Source organism: Epargyreus clarus, unplaced genomic scaffold (assembly GCF_041222505.1).
Source record: "Epargyreus clarus isolate Ecla_fem2 unplaced genomic scaffold, WU_Ecla_fem_2.2 ptg000019l, whole genome shotgun sequence".
Lineage (NCBI taxonomy): Eukaryota > Metazoa > Arthropoda > Insecta > Lepidoptera > Hesperiidae > Epargyreus > Epargyreus clarus.
Window position 1 is genome coordinate 5,225,956 of NW_027332227.1, and position 27,839 is coordinate 5,253,794.

General features: G+C 36.4%; 1 protein-coding gene across 3 annotated transcripts in view; it reads left to right on the plus strand.

Moving 5' to 3' along the window:
• The first annotated feature begins 740 nt into the window (after window positions 1–740).
• Vha100-2 (V-type ATPase subunit a family protein Vha100-2) overlaps window positions 741–27,839 on the plus strand; it is a 28,300-nt gene continuing 1,201 nt past the window's right edge. Inside the window, exons 1-13 of one of the 3 annotated variants that reach the window (XM_073083906.1) lie at window positions 741–886; window positions 13,384–13,528; window positions 18,105–18,281; window positions 20,129–20,289; window positions 20,675–20,855; window positions 21,357–21,533; window positions 22,268–22,480; window positions 22,928–23,078; window positions 23,766–24,139; window positions 24,396–24,505; window positions 25,487–25,614; window positions 26,399–26,625; window positions 27,114–27,339. In XM_073083906.1, coding sequence (XP_072940007.1) covers window positions 13,412–13,528; window positions 18,105–18,281; window positions 20,129–20,289; window positions 20,675–20,855; window positions 21,357–21,533; window positions 22,268–22,480; window positions 22,928–23,078; window positions 23,766–24,139; window positions 24,396–24,505; window positions 25,487–25,614; window positions 26,399–26,625; window positions 27,114–27,339 — 2,242 coding nt within the window. In that variant the 5' untranslated portion in view covers window positions 741–886; window positions 13,384–13,411. Of the gene's footprint in view, window positions 887–1,181; window positions 1,323–13,383; window positions 13,529–18,104; window positions 18,282–20,128; window positions 20,290–20,674; window positions 20,856–21,356; window positions 21,534–22,267; window positions 22,481–22,927; window positions 23,079–23,765; window positions 24,140–24,395; window positions 24,506–25,486; window positions 25,615–26,398; window positions 26,626–27,113; window positions 27,340–27,839 lie in introns of those variants that run through there. The other 2 variants (XM_073083905.1, XM_073083907.1) reach the window with 2 other exon arrangements.

Below are 27,839 nucleotides of genomic sequence, written 5' to 3' on the forward strand. Positions count from 1 at the left end.
GCTAGTTTCTAGATATAATTATTAGGTAAATTTAAGTCCTCAGTGATGTTATGTGAATAAAGTTTTTGCATTTACAACTTTGACTTTTTGTTCATTAAAACATTATCTTCATTCTATGTTCAAGTTGTGTATAATTCTGATGATATTTACGAGTGAATTATAGTATGTAGTCAAGCAAGTTTTATAATTAAAGTAGTTGTAGTACATGTTATTCCAAAGCCCCCTATGGTCGCACATATAACATAAGAGTCTTATACGAAACCCGTGCGGTGTTTCTTGTTATGACTATGTTGGCGGCCTTTCTATGGTGCCATAGATGAATCACAAAATGGGTCTCGATGACCAAACCTAAAAAGAATTGACATCTAATCTAAGGTAGGCCATAAATGCCCCTTACGCAATGTTCTTTAGACATTAGATTTTTCAGACTGAGATTGTCGAGTTTACCTTGGAAAATATCTCATTTTCTATCCATCTTAAGTATATTACTTAGCAATAGTATGTATTTTCTCAGTTTTAAAAGTATCCTTATAACTGACATACATAATGCAAATATATAATTATATTGGAATTTGCATGTATAAATATTGCTGTAACAAGATTTTTATTTAAAACCGTTCAGTTTGCAATTCAGCGTAATTTTACACTCCATTACACCTGAGCAATGTACTTATACATATAGTGTCAGTATCTATGCGGTAACGTATGCTCTATGCTCGGCTACAGCACGCGGAGGCTGCGCAGGAGATCGCAGTGCTGCCAACATTGCGCCGCGATCACGAGATATCTCATCTTCCTTATCATCAGCTGATGGCACGCGAGTAAATATCTCGCGCACGATCTGTCCAGTTGGTGTGGTTACTTTACGAGGGCTATTTCATAAAGAGTAAGTGTGTTTTGTTCGCAAATAAAGTATTTAGCACAAGGCTAGTCTGATTCGCTTAAGTGCTTAACGTTTTGTTATTCAAACGAACTGGAGACGACGAAGGTTTTATTTAACTTTGCGACTAATATCTGAATTTACTCTCTTGAAATATTATGTACATACTTGTTAAGCCGTTAATAATGATATGTTGGTTGATTGGACCTCAATAATGTTAAATCAATTAGTATTTTCTGGCCTGAATTTGAATATTTGCGGGAGAACTCCATCAATGAGCATTGAGCAAATTAATGTAATGATCGCATCGCATCACGAAGTTAGTGGCGCGGTCACATGCTCGGGCGCACCAACGTAGCGAATAGCGATCAGTTTGATCTTGCGCGTGCGTCGCGCTTAACGTGTGCCCGTGTTACAGCGTCTACGCGATATACGATAACTGGTGCGTTATATTATCAATACTTTATTTCTTCATCTACTAATTAATAAGGCTCATTTAACCACACACGTAAGTTTAATTAACCGTACAATTGCATTTAATTCCGGCGTTAAAGTGATAGCGGCTGCTTGAATGTTTCTCGACATTCAGCGAATTGTATCGCATACCTTTCTGTTAATGAGAAAATATTAAAATCTTTAAATTATTTCACATAATTTTGTTTGCTTCTCGTATTTTTACCGGGCAATTATTATTATCCTTCTGTTCCAGTCCGCAAATATACGTATAATAGGGGCCCTAATACAAATTCATTTAATGGGCGCTTTGTTCTGAATCAATCGCTCTACCTCAACGATTTGTTTTATTACCGGCATTTCAAGCCTTTCCTATACACTGCGACCAATTTATGTATACCTATTATTACTTTACATAATAACACTTAATAGGTACATAATTGTTTTGTCATATATTTATGTATTGTGCATTATTCGTATGTTTAATTTATGACAAGTTTCGTCAGTTTTAGATAAAAAAATATCAATTGCAGAGTTCTTCGACTCACCTACAAGTGTGCTTAACGAGGCTTGTTTTAATAAGAGTACATTCTTATCACCGTCGACGTTTACAAACGCATTTTAAAAGACCGAACGAAACTTGAAACTTATACAACTTATAGATATGTAAGGTATGGTGGCAAACTTGATCATATTATTCTAAAAGTTAGTTATAACATGTTTCTTAGATCATTTGCTTATGTAAGTTATTCATGTGAATTTTAAAACTATGCTGAGCAACTCTGTGTCTCTTGAAAATTGCGAAGAACTTATGTGACTAATAGTTTTCCACAACAAAAACAACGTAGTTGGAAATAAAGTAGTACATTTTCTTTTCAATATTACTTAATTAATAGTTGAGTAAATTTAAAGTCCTTTCCGTGGAACAACTGTGTAAATATTTTTATATCATTACTGTCCTCCGGCGACATTGTCGTTTACGTCTATCCTTAAAAATTAAATATGAATATGAGTATGAGTTGTTATAAGTTTTAATTCAAACAGTCAGACTTCTAAAACCGAAGTCATTATCTTTTACATTTTGCTAAAATACTTCTGAAATTGGGATAGACGGGTCAGCTCAAAATTGGAAATCAAAATTTGAAAATCAAAAATATCCAAAACAGCCATACCAACAAATTTGAAAACAAAAGTAGAAAATTAAAAAAATCTACGGTGGAAAGGTTTCACAGACAGACACTTAAAGTTTATTTTATCATCGGTTTAGGTATGTATTTAAGATGTAATAGATAACAAATTTTACCCGTGGGTCACGTGCAGATTCAACGAAATCAACCTCAAAGATAATGGCACCTATACACATACGAAGTTAAGATAACGATTGAAATCTTTACTCTAAAAGATCACTCAAGTTTAGTGTACAACAGTTCCTTATCTAGACAAGTGTTAATGTCAATAGAAGTTAAAAATTGTATGTTAAATCAAAGCAACAAATAAGTATTTATAAATTATTTATTTTAAACCTGAATTGGGGACCGTAGGTGGGATGGAAGGGTCGCGATGGAGAGCACTACATCAGTAAAACTTATTTATTATGTCTGTTATTTTTGCAAAAAAAAATGTAGGCGAATTCGCGAAGAGATCACAAAAACACAAAACTACTAACTACTAAATATAGTAAAGTAGGACACGTATTAAGATAACTAAATTAAACTTAATTATAGACCGCACCAAACTGCTAGTCCGCTTTGAAGTTGTTGCGAGCAGGTGTAGTTATACAATTTGCTATGACGACGCGATTTATTTCTATATTCAGAGCGGACTAGCAGTATTACACGGACTATACCTAATACCTATATAAGTGATGTGCCTACATACCAACTAATCCGATTAAGTAACTTCACTTTTCGCGCTTAATATTAATATATCATTTGTATAGACATCAAAATAAAAAGTTATATCTGCAAATCTCCTCGTCCCCCTCATCAACTGCTTATGTCAGTCATATTACTTTGTTACGTAACTGTAGAAAAGTATGTTCTATAATGTAGTACGTATTGCGCCACGGATTGACATGCAAAATTAGCAATATGCAAGGTCAGTTGCCAATCAAATCTAACATACTCAATATTCGCCACTTCGAAATTGCCTAATTCGCTTTATATGTCTATTTAATTCGATGATGCTATGGCATACTAGTTACGGCTCCTTATCCCACCCTTTTTATATCTTTGTTCATCTTATCTTAATCTGCAATAAGATATCTATTCGTAAAACTGAGATATCTGTATACATCCCTTATACCAAGATTAGCTTAGCGACCCGCGTGTCGGAGCGGTCACCCCACCGGTCTAATGCGCAAAGGGTTCCGGATTCGATCCCCGCCCAGGCAAATATCTGAATGATGTATTTACATAACTGTTATGGGTCTGGTTGTTTGTCTATTCGTCTTTATGTGTGTCCATGGCACCCACGATACAGGGAATCCTAGTGTGGAGCTGTGAGTGTACAAAAGCGTTTTTAAAGGTTTATGTTTCAATATATTTGATATTCTGAATTATTTAAAACTGGTTATTAAATACAGTAAGAGACCATTTTTTCCTTTTGACAGTTATCAACTAAGCCGCTGTTTTTTCACTAACATGCATAACAAACAGCTGATAGTTAACGTACCCGATATGAGTATTTAGAGTGCTTTGTAAATTCCGTAATTATCGGAACAAATGAGGCGAGGCCTGTCGACTGTGACGAACGTAATAAAATAAATATTGAACCATGGTGTGGTTACCAGAGCCGGATTTGAGGTGAGGCACTTAGACTACGAAGAGGCTTAGACTATCATTTTGTTACTTAAAAGTACCATGTTCTCCGTTACGTTGTTCAAAAATTAACTGCGCACTAATAAAATTATTTCAACAAAGAATGTTATAATTAGCTAAATGTAAGCATTGTTAAAAATACGAAAAAATATCACTTTAAAAAAAAGCATAGGTAGCTAACCCAACAAAATTTTTTTTTTTTTTTTTCTCTACTTGGGCCCCTCTCTTGTGGAGGCCCCGTGGCACTTGCCCCGCCTGCCCTCCAAATCCGGCCCTGAGCGTTACATACACGTTTATTCTCTGTATACCTAGTATGATATGTGCACTGCTTTTTAATTAACCAAGATAAATATTCAATAAGCGGCATTATGATCCAAATACCTTATTTTTATCTCTGTTTAAGCGACTTTATAAAACTAGTTGCGAATGAAATTGTACTTACTTTAATGGTAGATAATAAGTCTGACACGAATTTTGAAGTGCTAATAAGCTTATCACGTGTCTGTCTTGTAAATAAATCAGTGAGACCATTTTATAATTTAGTCACTTATTTGTAGACTAGTATAAATTTAAAATAACGTAAGTAAACTGATAACATAATTAAGTAATATGTTTGTACAACGTTTATTGATCGTAATCATTAGCAATAACAACAACCCATAGTGGCAAATGTTCATAAACGTTCAGCTATTCAAAAGTATCATTACAATAATTCCAGTTATAATCATTAGATAATAGCCGTTAATCTTTTCAAATTGCCAACAGATGAAAACATTTCATTTTATTCGTCTTGGAAAGGAAAGATAACTTATTCTAGTCTGCCAAAAATTTGTTGGCGCCCCCTAATAAGTGATTCCTTTTTTTCTATTTCGTAATTTTTAAAGCGCAAACTTCTTTAAGCACGTTGGACACTCTTTTCTTTTTTACAAATACGGCTCATTAGTTCAAGTAAAACTGTGAATAACATCTTACGAATTCTTGTTTGCACATGGGACCTCTGTAGCCCGGAGGCCCCTGACTATTCATATGGCTGATACGGTCGTAGCTGTGTCCCCGCTGTTTTTTTTATAACTTAGGAGTAGCAGACGAGCATGCAGTCCACCTGATGGTAAGTGGCTACTGCCGCCCATGGACATTTGTAATCAACCCCAGATAAGATCAGATATTCCTACCTGAGGTCGGCCACAGATGCGCCGCTACCCCTGAGGACTAAGCTGGAACGCCTCAGAAAGGTCTGTCTCCCTTACCACACCCGTCAAACCGGAACACAGCAGCGCCTACAACTGCTGTTATAAGGTAGAAATAGGTGTGGCGGTGGTGCCGCCGGAGTCGAACCACAAAGGGTTCTATCACCTTCAAAATTCTATTCCGTTATTCCATTTCCTCCCTATATTAATAGTATTTGCGTTGTCGTAATCCAGTTTAAAGTCTCAAACACTTACAATGATAGCATGACAATGGTGAACGCCATCCACTAGAAAGATAACATATTTATGATCGATCTCCTGTTTATTATAGCTGTTAGGTTGTTACAGATGTCCATGGAAAGCGGTGGCTACTTAACGTAAGTGGACAACGTCGTTAGCTACTTCTAATACAACGGTTATTAAATTTAAAACACTACGTGTAGACTTTTATAGTTCTCACATTAACTGTCGCACATCAGTGTTTTTCAAACTTTTTGGCACGACCCCTTTAGTATGTAGAAAGTGTAAACACATTTTATATTTTGTAATCTACAAATGTTTAATCCGTATATTTGTTATTATTTTTTCATTATTAGGTACCATTTAAATTCATAATTACCTAAGTACGTAAAACAAATATATTTTTACATTAGTATTTTTACATACGTCGCCAAACGCCTTAAATTAAAATTCTTCGAATATAAATATGTTTTAACTAAGATTTCACATACGAGCGACAATCAGCGAAGGTTGTCGACGTGAACTACCGCTTTTATTAGTTCTCTTATAGAGTAGTCTACTTTGCGACCCCCAGGGGGTCGTGACCTCCACTTTGAATAACGCTGCTCTACAAGATTAATCTATTAAACGATTCCCATTAAATTTTACACTGTTGATTGATAGTCACATTGTTCAAGAAACTTCTAGTAAGTATTGTGTACCTATTAAAGAGTGATGTAACGAATACTAGTAATATTAGTTTATTACATTCGATATTACTTGGCTTGCCTTCGCCCACTAAATTTAGTTAGTTTACCTCTTCCATTCGATGTTTATAGCATGCCTAACTATTCCGTAGATACTGTTGAGTAATTGCACATTGAAACTTTAGCATCAGATACTCATCATAATATGTTTACCTTGAGTAACCGTATACTGAGATACTACCAATACCTAAATGTATGACTACAACTATGTAGGTCTACGCGTAATAACCACGTGACATTAACGTAAAATACCGAATGTTATCAGTTAGTTAGTCACATTTTTACCATTCAAGTTGCCCACAAATTCTAAATACCTACGTTAAGACATTGTAATTGTTAACAATAAGTAGTTTAGTTTAGTCACTGTAATTTTCGTGAGTGAAGTGAGTATGGTGTCAATTTTACCAAAATAATGAAAAGGGAATTAATGTATTTGGCAATAAGGCCAATTTCTCATTTTAAAGCGAGTCAGTCGCATTACAGATGGAACGACTGCTTAAAAACGCACGATTGTATACTACAGGGGTCATGGAACGACTGCATTAAAACGCACGATTGTACAATACAGAGGTCTAATATAATACGATAGCGATTGACAAAAACGCGTTTTTATTTAAAGAGATTTACTACCTTAGAATATACAGGATCATGAAAGGGCTTCCGCAATAAAAGGTCACAATCGGAACCAGATAACGCAAACCGGAACTCGCCAGCTCAGTAGTGACCTCTGAACACATGTCCACTTGTTCATATGTAGGTATGTATTATACATATGAACGCAACCTTCAGAACAGTATCTTAGGTACTTATTTATAAAGTTTTTATCCTGTTCGCATTTATAAACTAATCTGGTTATCCATAGATGTTATTTGGCATGCTACTGGCGATTTACTTAAGGTAAAAACTTTACAAGATAGAAATATCTTAATAGTGTGCCTTTGATTTTTTATTTTTTTTTTGCCGATACTGGCATCTATTTCCTTGTAATAACTATAGACCAACACCAATACAGATAAATAATATTGCTACAAACTGAGTCGGCGTACATTTGAAGAGGCTCTGCCACTACATTACTGCATACTAAGACACAAACCATGGTTACCATGAAGTCCCTAAAAATCTTAATTAAGCTCTCCTTAATAGTGCAATCAAACTCAGAACATTGTGGGTCAGGCCTTTCAGTAACCACTCCGCCATTGCGTATCTCACATCTACAAATGTTGGGACCAAATGTCCACTTTTGTAAAAATATAAAATAAATTAAAACGTCAAATTGTCGCTGTGTCCATTTTATTTCGAACATAAAAAAGCAAGAAAAAATGAATAATATTATTAACTCAAAGACAATCCAAAGACTAGACCTTTTTATAAACATAGAAAACTTCTTCTAAACATGGAGGGTAATGTGAGATACGCAATGGCCGAGTGGTTACTAAAAGCTCTTCAATAGATTGAAGATAGATGCAGAGAACATAGATAGAGGGTCTATAAAAACTCACGACAACAAAATAATCTATCAATTTTCGAACGGACCCGAAGTGTTTCAACACTTTGAATCGGTCGGACTTAAAACAGCTCACCTCTGCCTGTTTATTTGCATTAACGTTGTTTGTTCCGTGATTTAATGCATACCGATTTTGAAACACAATAGCTATACATACAGTTATTTACAGTTCTTTTTACACGATCCTCTTCGTAAAAATAAAACGAGAAATCTTTTTACAGGGATGAAATTGAAGCTATATAAATGTAGACATGGGCAGAGCTATGTAATAAGGTCCTCCTATCTCATTACTTTTATCTTACCTAAGCTTAATCCAGAGTCAAGTCAGTATTCTCTCAAATTTCCCAGCGAAAAATGAAAAAAAAAGGATTTATTTCTGCCTATGCTAAGGAGGGTAAGCCATCTGACCCCCTAAGGGGCCTGCCTTTATATAAGCTCATGAATGTAGAATATTTTATTTATTCATAACATTTCCATAATAATTATACTCGTAGGTGACACGTACCGTGGGTCCTTGAAGTCGCAAAATGAAACTGTTTTATGTACTTTGAGGCTTGCATGTATTATGTACCTATATATGTATTATTGAAGGTGGTAGAACCCTTTGTGGTTCGACTCCGGCGGCACCACCGCCACACCTATTTCTGCCTTATAACAACAGCGTTAATCGCTGCTGTGTTCTGGTTTGGAGGGTGTGGTAAGGGAGACATACTCTTCCGAGGCGTTCCAGCTTAGTCCTCAGGGGTAGTGGCGCATCTGTGGCCGACCTCAGATAGGAATATCTAGTCCTATCTGTGGTTGATTACAGATGGGCGGCAGTAGCAATGTACCATCAGGTGGACTGCAAGCTCGCCTGCTACTCCCATATTATAAAGAAAAAAATGTGTATCAATACTTATTAAATTTCATCTTAATCTTCAACCCATTACGTATAACAAAATGTACATACGCTTCCTTTAAAAACATCCATCCGTCGATAGATGCATTGAATTGCTGTTCTTCTTTAAGAAAACTAAGCTAATCCTACTGCAAATAGTATCTAGGTAATAGATTCTTAAGTCTTATCATTATTACAATAGTAAACGTTACAACTTCGATTTTTCAAGGATAAGAAAGACATTTATCTAATGCGAGTACCGTGACAAGGAGGTCGGAAAACATTGTTTCGCAAACTCGAATGCAAATGAGCTTCGAAATACTAGAAAACAATTTACCGCTTAAAACAAATGACACGCGTAACACAGCCATTGTTTATATCGGATAACGTAAACTCTACTGTCTCAATCAGTGTTTTATTATAATAAAGACTTGAGATGTGTCAGAGCAGGGTTTCTCAAACTTATATCTTCGTATGGCCTGTTAGATTTTTAAAATAAAATTAAGATATTTTACTAAAAAATAAAGACAGACGACGAGCCACGCAGTTTGTTCTTTGCCACAAATGGATGACTTAAGGAGCAATTGTACTTACTTTTGATTTAGTTGCCTGCACCACTCGTGATAATGATAGCTATATATCGATAGGAGTTAAATAAGCAGATGACGTTACATATATTTTGAAATGTACCCCCACGATTAATTGACGTACAAGAGATACGTGCCCCACTTTGAGAAACCCTGTCTCAGACGGCGAAGCTTGTAATCTTTGTAAAGATTGTTTTACTGAAGCCCCTATTTATATCTTCGCTTTGTTTCAGCAAGTTAAAAGAGAGTACCGACAGCTAAAATTATACACGGCAATATAATTTATTGCTTGTTTGTAAGGTAATGAAATATTTACAGACATCACTTAGAAACTTCAGTGGCTTGACTAATGCGGTTACGTTACCAAATTCTTACACGCTATTTAACTCGTGCTCTGCATAACAATTAGTTTTATTTGTAACGATTTTGTCATTTTAGAAAAAATACCCAAGTAGCTCAGTTGAACTTCATCTGACTTTTAAAATAGATATCCATAACAGATATTAGTATAAATTGCAATAAGTTAGGTACTTGTTGGCCACTGAACTGTGGGCCTACCACCATCGTTTCAAAACCATCATAGTTCAGGAAAGTTTTTGCATCAACATTATTTTTGTTCCTACCATGACCTGTGTTAAGGACGAAATTTCAATGTAGATATGATTAAAATAATATTGTTTTAAGAGATGGTAGTAACCTCTCTGGTCGTTATTTTATTTTAGTTTTATAAGTTATCGGTAGTTTGTTTATATAGTGCCTAATGAATGTAGGGCCCGTGAGTCATGATAATTAAAAAATAATTTAATCGTTTGTTTTGCAGATCTTAAAATTGAATTCTAATTATAAACGACTTAATTTAGATATAGTCATAAAGACATAATTCGCTCCTCATATATATATACCTATATACTACAGTGCGGATATTTTACAGAAAGAAAATGGTTTATTAAAGAGATTATAGGCCTTATTATCATAGCCTATACAAATATCTTAATACACATTGTATAGGAAAATATTACGTTGCCTGCAACGGTCCGTGTCTGACGCGTTTAATGTCTGTTGATATGATATATGCGGGGCCGAATTCAGGCGCTTGCTTATGTTCCCACCGTAGATTCCCACGCAATGATTTCTTACCCGTTGTGCAACTAGTTAGTACTTATAACTATGTTAGTATTTTGTAGTGTTAGTTAATAATTTACTTACTGTAAGCACATGATTCAAACACCTAGAGATCATCAATTAATCAGAGATGCGGCGTATTCAAACCTGGGACTAAGCGTGGGATGTCGAAAATCGACTGAAAATTTATTGACTATTCACGAGTTTAGTTATTTGCAGAAAACAGCAAATTGTTATAAGACTTGAAAACTGCACAATAAAATAAAAGAACCCTACCAGCAAAGCTATACTTCCTACGTTTTTGCGGCTACCACGTGACGGTTGTTTAGGAAACCGTAGAACGGCTCGTTCTTTTGTGACAGGGAAAGATCATCTTATCTAAATCAACGTACCGCAAAAAACCGTAACGCCAGAGTAATCGCGCCAGCAAAAACACTTGGCCTTGCGCTAGGCCACGATCAATTCCTTCACTGCTTCACTGGGTGTAGACATTTATTCCTCACTATACATCAAAGTTGGTGATGTAACAATGTAGCTAATAAGGCAAAATATGCAATTATAAAGATGAGCTAGCTAAAGATTGCAAGACCCTTCGTTGTTCGACTGTCGTCCTAAGGGACGGCAAACATCTGGGACCTTCTTCAGGCAGGACTCTAATTATAATAATCTAAGGCGGTATTTATTGTAACTTACCTACCATCAGGTAGACCGTACATTCATTTGATGCTTAAATATCATTATAATCATGATTACGTAGATAATAATAGTCTACATCCTAACAAATAAGGTATCCATTAGTCTTCAAGGACATCAAGCATATCTGTGATGGGCTTCAGTTGAAATTCTTAATATCATAAGTTCATTTGGACCATGGAAAATAATAATAAGACGCGAAATTGTTAAGGAAATCGTGGAATTTATGTTCAGACTAATTGCAGTGATAGCCTAGTGGTTAAGGAACACGGCCTCTCGATCGAGGGGTCCGAGGTTCAAATCCCAGGCACGCACCTCTGATTTTCAAATTTTTGTGCGTATTAGAAATTAAATATCACTTGCTTAAACGGTGAAGGAAAACATCGTGAGGAAACCTGCCTACCTGAGAGATTTATAATAAAAAAAAATCTTAAAGGTATGTGAAGTCTATCAATACGCACTTGGCCAGCGCGGTGGACTATGGCCTGATCCTTCTCATTCTGAGAGGAGACCCGTGCCCAGCAGTGGGACAGTAATGGGTTGATGATGATGATGATGACGATGATGTTCAGACTCGATCAGCGAAAGAGATCATTTTAATCCTTCAACATTTTCATACTGTTCCGATTTGTGTGAGTTTCTCCGAATTGATCCTCATTGAGAGAGCGTCCGGCGAATCACCTTTAGCTGAATACTGATTTACAACTCTGTAAACAATTGCAGCTAAGAAAAGATGATGTGTGCAGAAGCTATATAAAATGTAACATACATGTAGATATTCTTGTGGAAGTAGAGTTGTGTGGGATATAAAAGAAATGTTTACACAAATGACATCTGTGATAACAATGAAATTCCTTTAAAAATATGTGTGCATTGGGGGACCGTCAGAATCGAAATTCCTTAACGATCCGGCGGAGCGGTCACCGATATCACCATACCGGTGTGACGCGGAAGTTTCCGGGTTCGATTCCCGGCCAGACAGATATCTGAATGATGAATTTATATACCTGTTCTGTCTGGGTGTGTGTATGTGTATTTATCTTTGTGTGTGTCCATGGAAATCACGACACAGGGAAGGCTGTGAGTGTAGAAAGAGTTTTTTTTGTAAGTTGTCACGAAATTTCTTCGCACTTATGAAACTTTGAAAATTATTTATTGCCAGAATGTAGTTAAAGTAGATGGTGACAATATAACATATTCTTACATTCTAGTAGCTTAGAATTGAGGTTAGGAGATATATAGGACTACTATCGAGGTATTTAGGTATTGCTCTCAATGATATCGTATTGAATCACGCGATGGGCCGCCAATAGCAAAATTGAAGCAATCAAACCCAACCTTGCCGTGTTATGGAAGGGAATTTCGCTTCACAATACATTTTCTTACAATCAGTTGACCGAGATAACATTAAGTCTTTACAATATATAACTTAAAGAGTTATAGACAATATGTTGAATGACGTGAAACAGACTTATTATACAAATGTAAAAACAAAAAGTCTAGAGGACAAAGTTTTGTTGTTGACATACAATGCGAGTTAGCTCCGAGTATAATTATGTTAATTTGCGCTAATGGCTCAAAACAAGTACTCTGTTTGTTCGTTAAAACAGTTCGAATTCTTACATAACTACGTCAGGTGTATAAATCTTGAACAATACGTTTACATACAAATTCGTGTCTTTTTCATACGAGAGTTTTCTGCCATAGGTATAGGTATTTTATATATATAATTCTCGTGTCACAGTGTTAGTTACCGTACTCCTCCGAAACGGCTTTGCCTATTTTCACCAAATTTTATATGCATATTCAGTAGGTCTGAGAATCGGCTACTATCTATTTTTCATACCCCTAAGTGATTGTTGGTTATTATTGTGGTTGTTCACCCTTAACATTTTTTTATTTATATGGCAACGCAACGCAAAGTTTGCCGAGTCAGCTAGTAATATCATAAATTATGAGAACCATCTTAGCCCTCAAGAGTGGCAGCGTATATGGGCTCTAGGTAAAACCTCTGTTCCATCTGAAGTTGGTTACGAATGTTCATAAGCAGCAGTGATTTAGCGTCAGATTACATGCTCTTTTCTTAGTTCAATTGCGCAAAATGAACAATTTGAATAATTCAACGAAGATTTCTTACTTAATATTTATGTGTTTTTTTAATTTCAACCTACCTTTATGGATCCATGCCTTTGTTAATAATCGCATATTTCTACTGTAATCTCATTTTGCATCTTAACTTTGAAATTTAATCTTCAATATTGTTTTTTTGTTTCAGAAGTAAGAGGGACATATAAACCACCAGGATGGGGGCGATGTTCCGGAGTGAAGAGATGGCTCTGTGCCAGCTCTTCATCCAACCCGAGGCTGCTTACACCTCGGTCTCGGAGTTGGGAGAGGCTGGTTCAGTCCAGTTTAGAGATGTAAGTTATACTTGTTTTATTAATTACAAAAATGAGCTCTCTGCTTCATCTTATAACTTACCATAACTTCAATTTATATTATTTATATCCATATGTTTTAAAGCCTTTAAAGTATTGCAATTTGCGACTCTACTTAAACTGTTACACATTGATATATATCTGGTGTTGATGATAATACCGTTAAAATTGTAAAGATACAAAAAAGCGCACAAAAAGTCTATATGGATCCGATATTTTAGGTGTTCATCCAAGACGATATTTTTTCTATCTGTTTTCTTAGTTACTTTTTTTTCTATAAAAATACAACATTACCGTGGAAATTCAACCGTTGTTGCCATTAAACCGACTTCATTTGTTAAGCGACACAGAGTACGTCGCTAAATTTCATATTTATTTAATCAAATAAAAGTGTGAGTAAAAAGAGCTTAGCTATTAGTCATGTTAAGTACACGTTGTATTAAAACAATAAAGTTTTGTCCCATAATAATAATTGAAATCACAGACATTAAAATTTAGTTTACTTGTATAAATGCAAACTAAAAAATACAAATCAAGACTTATTGATTTATAACGAGTAAATAGGTGAGCAAAAATACATGCAGGTATGCAAAAAATAATTGTCGTATTGAATTACAATTTATATCATGGTCTATCTAGGTGGCAGTGTTCTGAAGTATCCACTTGTAATATTTGGGTCACGACTGAACAATAAACACTTTAGAATTAAATTTCGCAAGAATCATATTTTATCTATTCAACTGTTTGTTGTCAAATTTGCTCATTGAATTGGTCTGAAAAGACGTAATAAACACTAAGCTAAATTAAAGAATAACAGTATAATGTATGTGTAATGTGTATGTCATTGTGTAATAATATTTATATACATAATTCAAAGTTTACTAAAGAGATCTTAAGAAAAGGCGTTCTAAAAGATTCGCGTTAAACCTTGGTTAAACCATACCTAGATTTAGTTACAGATTTCATATAATTGTTTACCGATATTCGTTGCCTAACTTTCGTTTAACATTTTTACTGACATTGCTAATCAATAATAAGAAATATTAATATAAAGAAAACAAAAATGTCGGTTCACAAATCTCCGCGTCTAAATTGACCGTTGCTGGTATCACGAATTGATTTAAATATATAATTGTTTGTTATTTAAATAATAAATAAGTGCCAATTAAATTCCCGAGATTTGTTGATGGAAACATCGGTAGTGGTGTAAAAACTGTATTTGCTCAACCCAGAGCAGTGGGTTGATAGCAGGTACTCGGTAAATAAGTGTCAATTAAATTCCCGAGATTTGTAGGTGGAACCATCGGTAGTGGTGTAAAAATGTATTTGCCCAACCCAGAGCAGTGGGTTGATAGCAGGTACTCGGTAAAAAAGTGTCAATTAAATTCCCGAGATCTGTACCCACCACTTATCAGTAGTGTAAAATGAATTTGTCCAACGCACAGCTGCGTTGATAGTACTCGTATTTACAACGTAACAAGTAAGTGAACTTGGTCGGTCGGTTACACTAAATCAAAGGCTATCGACTATTAAGTTGAGGGTTCCGTGAAGGTGGCCGCGCAAGGTCGACGACAGACGTGCCACGCTGGGCGTTGTTGGTTTGTATTGTGTGTGCAGTGTGCACTTGTAAATATGAAATGTTTTCGCTATATAAGTAAATGATTTTTTAAATATATGAAATGCATTTTCATAACACGAAACAACTTTACAATTAATAGGGGTTAAAGAAATCGATAAAATACGTATTAAATTTTTTTTAGGCTGATTTCAAGTTGTAATTAAACACACATGTTGTAGTATCATTTGAAGTAACACTGAGACTTTATTTTATTGCAACCTACTTACTCAGTCATTCACTGAATCATAATTATGGTAGACGAATCATAATTTATAATGTACGAACATTACGAACATAATGCCTTTATTACGTTGATTCAACTTTACAGCCGAAAATTATGGAAAAACTTAGTGACACACGCAAGATTAATTAAGGACTAATCTTAATACGATTAAGATTAGCTAAAACAAACTTATATTAATGTAGTCATCAGAGATAATGAAATTGCGATAAAAAATTCGCAAAAATCTTTCGAATTATAGGCTTACTCTCCTTCTAAAAATAGCCTCTAGCCAAAAAACAAATCTGAATAATATTACCTATGTAGTTCAGTATTAACATAATCTAAGTCATATATGGCAACATACGCAACGGACTTTTTTAATCGCGAAACGTGAATGCATAAGAGATTTATGACCACAATCAGGTCCCGCTCACCTTGCGTCAATGGAAACACAAGACCATCCCACTCGCATCAAACGAGTCAGCTAATTTAGACTCCTCCATAGGGCTGCTATACAAAATTGTATCCTAAATTCAGCCTAGTGAGACAAAAACGAGGGTACAAGACCCCGATGCAGGATGACCTGCGTGTGAATACGACGGAATAACCAGATTAAGGTTACAGTGAATCTCCCTACATGAAAGCACCAGGAAGGCGGTACCAGAGACTAGTGGTGGCGTATTCTTAAACGTGGTACGTTTCAGAAGAAATAGAGAAAATCATATGATGATCATGACCGCTCTGACGAGAGTATAAGGGGGAAAAAAGATGTTAAGCCTATCCGCTTCTCCATAGCGAAATAATTTCCGAAATGGAAGCTTAAAACTTTAAAGCTACTACTACAGTAGCTTTAAAGTTTTAAGCGTCCATTTTATCGTGATACTTGAGTGGGTACGCATGCTTACAAAGCTTCACGTAGAATACTAATTAATAAACAGGGGTCCCTCATTTCAATATACGAGAATTAATAAACGTGTAGATCTAATAGAATAACAATTTTTACCAAGTGATCTAATAAAAACAATTGTGTTTTTTTAACAACACAAAATAACATTTATTTGTTGTTAAGTTGACAACCCTAAGTGTAGTTGCAAGAGTGGTCGGCCCTGGATGAGACGGGATATGGGCATTGAGCGAAAAAGTTTAATCGATTCATACGTACATATATGCCTTAGGCTAGGAGTGGATTTTTATTATTATATACCGTCATATACTTGTTATTAGCTATATTGTTGTTAGCTATGTTCATATTAATACTGTACTAAGCATTATTTTGATATAATTATCTATTATTTTCTATTTGATGTACCGTAATTCGTATTAATATACTACGTGGATGCGGATTACGGTATACCTATAGGTACTCGTATATCTTAAGATGAAGGAATATATCGTATATGTAAGGAAGGTGGTAGAACCCTTTGTGGTTCGACTCCGGCGGCACCACCGCCACACCTATTTTTACCTAATAACAGCAGTGTTAGGCGCTGCTGTGTTCCAGTTTGAAGGGTGTGGTAAGGGAGCAACATATCTGCATAAGTAAGTTAGAGTATTTATAAAAACAAACATAGACTGAAACATAATTGTTATAAACATAATTGTAAATATAGTTACATGATGTATATAAATGTATAGTATGTACCTATATTATTTACACATGTTAGGCATATCTCGCAAGTGGTACCTACTACTACACTACCTATTACAACATACACTATATATTATATTTATGGAATATCTTAGCTAATACATGAACTTTTTTTTATAATATAAGAGTAGCAGACGAGCATGCAGTCCACCTGATGATAAGTGGCTACTGCCGCCCATGTACATTTGTAATCAACCCCAGATAAGATTAGATATTCCTACCTGAGGACGGCCACAGATGCGCCGCTACCCCTGAGGACTAAGCTGGATCGCCTCAGAAAAGTCTGTCTCTCTTACCACATCCTTCAAAACGGAACACAGCAGCGCCTAACACTGCTGTTATTAGGTAGAAATGGGTGTGGCGGTGGTGCCGCCGGAGTCGAACCACAAAGGGTTCTACCACCTTCAACAAGTACAAGGTACAAAGTACAATAAGTTTCCTGTTTAGATAGACACGCTAATCTATTACAACCTGCAGCCACAGTTGATTGATGTATAATTTCTCCCTAATCTGCAACACTTCAGTGTGCGTTTTATTCGCGATTAGGATTTTTTCCACCGTGAAATATTACCTATGTGTTACTTATTTTTAGATTCTGAGTGGAAATGGTTATGTTAAAAATTCTCAATATATTCTAACTTGATACAACACTGTTCAGACTAGCTTTTGCGAACGACTTCCTATATCATAACATAACTTTAAATTTCACTTTTAACCCCTTAGTAATAATTATCAAAAACAGTCACTTAGGTTTTACAGTACGTTTAAATATAATGCCCAATAGTAAGTACTTACTCACAAACCTTGCTCCAAAATTGGTGGCTTTTCATACAAACTTTCTATCCATTCTACCCCCTTAAAGGATGAGTTAAAAAAACTTTCTCCTTCCTCGTGTACGTCCTAAAGCAGGCCCTATGAAAACTTCAGCTTTCGTAGCTGGGCGTTAATAAGTCAGTGAGTGACTTTATAAGTATAGATAGAGGTTACGTAGCATTTTTCAAAGTGACAAAATTTACACTATATTAACACCGAAAAATCTTAGAAGCTAAATTAAAACTATCTTTTCCAGCTCAACCCCGACGTGAACGCGTTCCAGCGCAAATTCGTCAACGAGGTGCGACGATGCGACGAGATGGAGCGCAAGCTGCGCTACATCGAGGCGGAGGTGCACAAGGACAAGGTGCACGTGCCGCACGTGAAGGAGCTGCCACGAGCGCCCAACCCCAGGGAGATCATCGACCTGGAGGTATGTATCAGTAGCTCATGAATAACTTGAAAGATCTTGACAGACTCGAAAGCTTGACCGGTTCGAGATGTAAATACCAGGCAAAGTCAGTCTGGAGTTATTAAAAAAAGTATCCTCGACGGTGTGTAGTCTAACAATTTGCACGTGATGGAGTATGAGATACCCGTGTCCAGCTGTGAGACAATCAAGATTAACGTGCCATAACTTAAGGAATATAATTTCTAAGGAATATAATAATGCTCCTTTTAAACTACTTCAATTACTTAGTTTAGTATGAAATGAATTCAAAGCTTTTTATTTGGAAATAAGACATAAAAAATCGTAGAACTCTTAGTAGGCCGGCGGCAGCCCAGCACCGCATTTCATCTGTGTTCAAAACAACAACAAACGACAGTTTACGCAGTACCCTGCTTTTCCATTCATATTCAACTTTTATTCACAACGAATCGATAATAATAATAACTACTACGCTATGCATATCATTGTTGGTATACGATTTTATGCTATAATAACTGGGGGCAAAGTGAGATACGTATCATTGTTATCATACGATTTCACGTTCAAACTGGGGGCTAAAATGAGCCTAGTCAGACATCGGTAATTCTAGACAATAGGTACCTTTATGTTCAACGCGGATTTATTGCTTCATTAGCGATATCCTTAAAGGAAAAGCAGCGTTTTTATGCTCTGAGTTGAAGGATAAGGTAAGGAAGATCCTTTTCGAGATTTTCCGCTTAGACTTCAAAAACAGCAACATATCTATAATCGTATAGAATTGATCAGTAATTATTCCCGTGGAATTCATAGGTATAATAGCCATTTATATTTGCAATATATAGGTAAGTACCTATGTCTCGCAAAGATATTCGAGCAAGTCGAGTAAGTACATAAAGCACGTAAAAATCTTCAAAATTAAATACTGAAAAGCCTCATTTAGACCATTTTATTATTTTTAATCTCATGTCTAATCTGTAGGTAGATTATGTAGGTTCCATAAAACAATAAACTACCTACTTAACATTAATATTATTGTTTACAAGGAGCTGTAAGAAAATACTTGTGTTAAAAGTAATATATACGATGCCGCCCACTACAGATAAGACCTTATTAGTTTAGACTGATGTGAAACGTATCGTTATGTGATGGTACTTAAAGATACTTATATCTGTCCCATACTTATGTTGCTACTTATTAGACATTGTTGCTTTGTTGATATCAACCTTATTCTGTCCCACTGCTGGGAAGTTGTCTCCTTCCATAGTGAACCACGCAAAAGTGCGAATTGGTAGACTTCATTACTGACTTACATATCTGTGCGACACTTATGTTGCTACTTATTAGACATTGTTGCTTTGTTGATATCAACCTTATTCTGTCCCACAGCTGGGAAGTGGTCTCCTTCCATAGTGAACCACGCAAAAGTGCGAATTGGTAGACTTCATTACTGACTTACATATCTGTGCGACACTTATGTTGCTACTTATTAGACATTGTTGCTTTGTTGATATCAACCTTATTCTGTCCCACTGCTGGGAAGTGGTCTCCTTCCACAATAAACCACGCGAAAGTGCGAATTGGTAGACATTACATCTTCAAGAGCATTTTGTAAGAAATTTCAAGGGCGTAGGGCACTTAATATTGCCCTTCACCGTTAAAGACTACATAATATTGTAATAAGAAAAAGTGCAATTTACACATATTTTCCAAACAAATCAGTCATCTTTCAACCTGCTGTGTAATTCTCCATTTATTTGTACTTCCGTTGTTCCGATGTCATCAGCATCACTGGAGAATTGTTTTATATAGGTACCTTATCTAATAATTATATTGTTTTTTTTATCTTAAAGGCACATTTAGAAAAGACGGAAAATGAAATCCTCGAACTGTCGCATAACGCAGTGAACCTGAAACAAAACTACCTCGAGTTGACTGAGCTCAGGCATGTCCTCGAGAAAACCGAAGCGTTCTTCACTGCTCAGGAGGAAATCGGCATGGACTCCTTGACAAAGTAAGTACCTATACACCTTAAATAGGATCGATATTCAACGAAAGTTGAATTTAAATTCAGAAATTAAAATTAATTGAAAATTCTGAAAATATCTGAGAAGAAATCAATAATTATCGATTTCTATTTGTGCCAAAGAAATAATTATAAGTAAAAGATGTTTATAGGTAGGTATGAACATTGAACATATTTTACTTATTTCTAATGACAATGATAATATCAACTTTTTCGTTTTTTGGACGTCATTAGTATCGAATAAAATAAAGAAATTCTAGTTAAGTATCTGAAAATTATAGTGAACGTTGCACATAATCTGCGTCAATCCGGAAGAACATAGATTTATGATGGTTTTCGAGTCTACCTTCTTATCATGTATGATCAACCCCAGGTCCCTGATATCGGACGAGACAGGTCAGCAAGCGGCCACGCGCGGAAGGCTCGGCTTCGTGGCCGGCGTGGTCCAGCGAGAGCGTGTCCCCGCGTTCGAACGGATGCTGTGGCGCATCTCTCGCGGCAACGTGTTCCTGCGCCGCGCTGAGCTAGACAAGCCGTTGGAAGATCCCACTTCTGTGAGTACACAGGGCTCAAGTAAGCCTGAATAAGTTTGAGAGTACTTACCTAGTAGTAACTACGTAGGGTGGCCTTACACTGCCGTCAATTAGGTAGAATAATGATAGATATCGATTGGATCCAGATGGTTTTAAACTGACGATTGTTTCCATACAGTCCTTAGTTAAAATGCTTCTGTTAATAAATAATAAATTCAATAGTCATATAAATCTCAAGTCTGAATAAATTGCAAATTAAATGCTAACTAATAGGTATCCGGCTCGAAGGACCATTGTTAATAACCACCTAATTCAAGGCAAACTATTGATCAACACGATAGTATATGATTGGTCAATGTCATATAAAACCTTGATAATCTAGGTTGTAAGCTGTCTATATAACATAAGTACATATTCTGACATATACGGACATAACTATTATTATGTAGTGAAACACAAATAAATGTTTTCTTTTCTAATTTTCACGAAAACAACATTAAACACAGCATTTTATGTTTACAGGGCAATGAGATCTACAAGACAGTATTCGTGGCGTTCTTCCAAGGTGAGCAGCTGAAGTCCAGGATCAAGAAGGTGTGCACTGGTTTCCACGCGTCGCTGTACCCTTGCCCGCCGTCCAACGTTGAGAGACAAGACATGGTCCAGGGAGTCAGGACCAGGCTTGAAGATCTTAACATGGTAAATATTTCAAACTGTCTTATATGTAAAGTGTAAAAGTATTAAAATCAAACATTTTAACCTCGACTTATGATGTTTGTCCACCAACCACCGATACCGAGCCGATACCGATTTAATGACGGTGCCGAAGTAGTGTACATACATTTACTATAGCAGCTTGTCCACCGAACGTCCGTCACCCGAGCACCGTCATCCCATTGTAAATGTATGTGTACGCTACTTCGGCGCCGTGATTAATTATCGGTATCGGCTCGGTGACGGTGCAGTGGACAAATAGCGTTAGACCTGACTTTTTATTACACCTATTTATGTTTTAATGTTTTACTTACTGCATGTTGAATAGTTGTTTATTATGAATTAAGTTAGTTATCTCATAAAGTTAAATGTATATTTCTATGGAGAATAAATGTCGTTAACCAGATTTATTGTTATAAATAACCTATAATGTCTACTGTTATACTGTAGTACATAAATATTTTATTAGTTTACTGTGTAATCCAAATGATAAATAGTTTTATAAGAAAAACTATATAGGAGTATGCTGTCATATTTCTTAAGCCGTATATACCGTAAATTTTGCTATACTAGTAGCATAAACTTTATTTAAATTACTCATTAAACATTCAGAATACTCTTACTTAAAAAAACCTATTTTGATAAAATTAAAGAAGAACCTTTATAGACAACCAGTCCATTTAGCATAAATCTTACCAATTAACACTCACAATCTTCAGGTGCTGAACCAAACTCGCGACCACAGACAGCGCGTGCTGGTGAGCGTGGCCAAGGAGCTGGACAGCTGGTCCATCATGGTGCGCAAGATGAAGGCCATCTACCACACCCTCAACTTGTTCAACATGGATGTTACCAAGAAGTGCCTCATCGGCGAGTGCTGGGTGCCGACCGCTGATCTGCCCAACGTGCAGAAGGCGCTTGCTGATGGCTCTGTAAGTTGCTAAAGTCACTATAACATAACAGATCTAGGGAAATATTATGAATAATAATTTAAAATTGTAAAGTAGACCTTAAGGTAACAATAGACCTACCTAGACGTTACCTAACTCAGAGTAACAAGGTATTGTTGCCAAGTTAATCAGAGTAGATGGATCATGGCCAAAATTTTAAAGTTATTCAGTATTAGTTATATCAAATACCTCTTCTGAATAAGGACAGCATAGTAGAGTATACTCCAAGCCTACTCCCTAAGGAGCAGTGCTCATCCATTAGTATGATATAAAACGTTACTAAATGATTACTAAAAAAACACTTCACGAAATACATAGTTTTAATAAATTAAGGACAATTGTTTTAAATGTCACAATTTTTACACAGAAGAAAATGCCTTATTCTGTAGAAATTCTTGTATAATAAAAAATACCAAAATATTATTCCAGAATGCCTGCGGTAGTTCCATTCCATCATTCCTGAACTGCATCGAGACCGACGAGGAGCCGCCCACCTTCAACCGCACCAACCGCTTCACGCGCGGCTTCCAGAACCTCATTGACTCTTACGGTGTCGCCTCCTACAGAGAATGCAACCCTGGTACATAAACTTTTATAACGTTAAATATTTAATATTACTAGTTTTATTTTAGGTACTTATCATGTCCCAATTACAGGTTAATTATTTAAAAAATATATTATTTATACCTAATCATCATCAACCCATTACTATCCCACTGCTGGGCACGGGTCTCCTCTCACAATGGTCATAGTCCACCCCGCTGGCCAAGTGCGTATTGGTAGACTTTACATACCTTTTGAGATTTTTCCCTTCCATCCATCTTTCCTTTGAGATCTCTCAGGTCTGCCGTTTTAGCAAGTGATAATTAATTTTTAATAAGCACATAATTTAGAAAAATCAGAGGTGCGTCCCTGGAATTTGAACTTCGGACCCCTCGATCGAGAGGCCGAGTTTTTTAACCACTAGGCTATCACTGCCTTATTTATGCCTACGTGTAGGTTTTTTTTAATTTAGGTCGCTCGTTGAATCACTCATTCCGACGACTTGAATATGTTTGAATAAAGAAAGTACGACAGGCCAATTAAAAATAAATCTAACATAGCCTATCCGTGATGTAACTTATTTCAATGAATAAAGTAGTAGTACATACGGCTGTTCGCGTTATGCGCCACTGTTCGAATCGAATGAAAAATATGAAACCCCAAGGATCGTGAGTCTGAATGCAGTATATTTATCACTTACAATAACAATTATTTTGTGTTTCAGCTTTGTACACGACCATAACTTTCCCATTCCTCTTCGCCGTGATGTTCGGAGACTTGGGTCACGGCATGATCATGGCGCTGTTCGGCGCCTGGATGGTTATAAAGGAAGTGTCTCTCGGCGCCAAAAAAACCAACAACGAAATCTGGAACATATTCTTCGCCGGTCGTTACATCATTCTTCTCATGGGCTGCTTCTCCATGTACACTGGGCTCGTATACAACGATATCTTCTCCAAATCGATGAATATCTTCGGAACCTCGTGGACTGTGCAGTACGATAACGCGACTCTTGAAGCGAACGCCGCTTTGACAATGGATCCCAAAGATGCGTACATTGATCAGCCGTATTTCATCGGTATCGATCCCATATGGCAGGTAAGATAAAAAAGAACTGCGTTATAAAGAAACTAGGTCGAATTTAAATTAATTTGCAGTACATATAACGGTAAGTGGTCACCGCTGCTCATGAACATCTGTAATCAATTCCAAATAAAACCGATATTTTTACCTGAAATATGTGGTGATATAAGTAGTGATGGCGAAGTTATCATTATTCTGCCACCTTTCAAACTTATTTGAAGTGTCCAAAGTGTTTGATTTTTTACTAAGTATATATTTTTGTAATTTTCAGACCGCTGACAACAAGATCATCTTCTTGAATTCATACAAAATGAAACTCTCCATCATCTTCGGTGTCGTACACATGATCTTCGGTGTTTGCATGAGCGTCGTCAACTACAAGTATGATGCGATCTTCTTTTTAAAACTTTTATATAACTTACTACCACCGGATATTTGATTGAGACGCAATTTTGTGTCTAATGTAAATCTAAGTATGTATGTAAAGTGGTAGAACCCTTTGTGGTTCGACTCCGGCGGCACCACCGCCACACCTATTTCTACCTAATAACAGCAGTGTTAGGCGCTGCTGTGTTCCGGTTTGAACGGTGTGGTAAGGGAGACAGACTTTTCCGAGGCGTTCCAGCTTAATCATCAGGGGTAGCGTCGCATCTGTTGCCGACCTCAGGTAGGAATATCTAATACTATCTGGGGTTGATTACAGATGTCCATGGACGGCAGTAGCCACTTACCATCAGGTGGACTGCATGCTCGTCTGCTACTCTTATATTATATAAAAAAGAAAAACTTTATATGCTAATATAATAGGGAAGTAGTGATATATATCGTGTATAGTGATGGCAAGTGCTCACTGCCTGCATAGACATCGTAATAAACTCCATGTAAAACAAGTTTTCTAATTAAAGTCGATCTCAGACTTTTGCCATTACTACGGACTAAGATGGCTCATATAAGGGCATAGATTAGTAAAGATACTTCGCCGCCTTGAAATTAAATGAAGCCACAAACTTATTAGTAAGTTCTTTTTTTTAATTCTTGACAAATAAAAACCTTTTTAGAGAAAATTTACGAATAAATTACTAATACTGCGTAATTTACATAATAAATAAATAATTATTTCAAATATTTTAGGGACATTTTAGCACGGAGACGTGGTAAAACTTTTTTACGCAACTATTTCAATTCTCAAAACTGGGTACATTTTCTTGTTAGGAGTGAGTAATCTTTACTAATCTCAACATAATCCGCATACCCATTAGCGAGCTATGAACGAGAGTTACAGCTAAGTTTATGAGTATCCTTCGCGTTATTTATAAATTATTATTGTACGTCATAGCATAACTTTTGTCTATTTTCCAACAGCTTCTTCAAGCGTCGCTACTCCATCTTCCTCGAGTTCGTTCCTCAGGTGGTCTTCCTCTGTCTTCTCTTCTTATACATGGTGTTCATGATGTTCTACAAATGGGTTGCGTACAGCACAAAGTCTGAAGGTAATTATCAATTAATTTTTTTCTAACACTAAATAGAAAACATTACAGTATGCAATACCTGGTACCTATTGAATTGTTATAAATAAAATTTCTATACATAACACGCTACATTAAAATTCACTTTATTTCAATTCCGGCCTACTAATAGCAGTGTTAAATGCTTCCATTTTAGTTTGATGAGTATCGTAAAGAAGATACACTTATGAAAACTTCCAGCTCAGTCCTCAGAAGTCCATCAGTGGCGAAGACTTACCATAAAGTGGATTGCAGACTCGTTTACTGGTTCTATATTATAAAATGACATACTTCCTATTACAGCACATAAAACACACGACCCAAATTCACAAGAGAATTAAATTATTGATACTAATAAAAAGCATGCAAGCCAACTTACAATTACATTTTGAAGGTGGTAGAACCCTTTGTGGTTCGACTCCGGCGGCACCACCGCCACATGTATTTCTACCTAATAACAGCAGTGTTAGGCGCTGCTGTGTTCCGGTTTGAAGGGTGTGGTAAGGGAGACATACTTTTCCGAGACGTTTCAGCTTAGTCCTCGGGGGTAGCGGCACATCTGTAGCCGACCTCAGGTAGGAATATCTAATCTTATCTGGGGATGATTACAGATGTCATGGGCGGCAGTAGCCACTTACCATCAGGTGGACTGCACGCTCGTCTGCTACTCTTATATTATGAAAAAAAACTGGTATGCACTCGTAGACCTGAACATTCATCGTAGCATCGTAGACTGTAAGTGAAAGTTATAAAATCTTCATTTTTCCAGACCAAGCCTTCACCCAAGGTTGCGCGCCGTCCGTCCTGATCCTGTTCATCAACATGATGTTGTTCTCGAGCAACGAGCCGGAGCCGGGCTGCAAGGAGTTCATGTTCGAAGGGCAAGGCACCGTGCAGCGCGTGTTCGTGCTCGTCGGCCTCTGTTGCATCCCCGTCATGCTGCTCGGCAAACCGCTGTACTTGCTCTCGGCTAGCAAGAAAAAGAAGGAAGCGAAGGTATTTCGAACTTCCATTTTATATAGCCATAATATATGTTTAAATCAACTTAATTATAACATTGATCCTACTGTTACTCGCTTGCTTTATTTGCACACTGTCTTGACCTATAGTTTTAATGACACTGCTTTTTTGGTGTAGTGTGCAATGTTGGTGATCATCAATAAATGAATAAATAGTTACAGTGATAAAAAAGTGAATGCATGAAATAAATTTGCACCAATTTTTTTTTGAGTTATGTTGTGGCTTCTATTAATATAATAATATTTGTAACAAAAACTTGTCTTTGAACGAATCGAATTCAAGAAATTAGGCACGAGAAAAATAATATCTATAACACCTTTTATAAACAAAAAAAAAATAAACACTAAGATACTCCTAATTAATGCAAAGCGTCCTTTTTACTTATTTGTCTCTAATAAAAAAGGGCAAAAGAAACCCAACCTAACATACAATGATATACATGATATAAATGATTTATTGTCAAGCCGGAGCAATCAAATGGCAACGTGAACCAGGGCATCGAGATGCAAGAGCAGACGGACATCAGCGAGGCGCCCAAGCCCGAGGCCAAGGCGAGCCACGACCACGAGGACGAGCCGTTCAGCGAGATCATGATCCACCAGGCCATCCACACTATCGAATACGTGCTCAGTACCATCTCCCACACTGCGTCATATCTCCGTTTGTGGGCGTTGTCACTTGCCCACGCAGGTTAGTATAAAAAACATTTTGAGCAGTTAAGCAAACTAAAGTAACATTTCTAATAGACTGCCAAGGGCTACCTGATGAAAAGTGGTTACTGTCGCATGCAATACCAAACGAGCTAACAGTGAACATTTGGTTGAAGAAGAGCTCATTATTCACATTTCAGTAATACTTAGGCCATAGCGTTCTTAATTTCATTAAATATATTTGTGGCCATCGATCCGCGAGACGACAGTGGAGATTATTCAAAATGTTGAATCGTCGTAAATTTAAAATAATTTATATCCTCGTATTACAGTTTTAAGGAGATAATATACATGAAGCAAGCGGTCAACTTTATCCAAACATACATATAAGCATCAATATTAGTACGGCAACATAGAAATAGGCGTATCGGTCACTGGACGGGGGGGACCAAGGGTACTGACCCTTAGTATGAGCACAGTATAAGGATCTATAATATTTGTACTGTGGTATGAGTTTTTATTTTTTGAAAAAAAAGACTT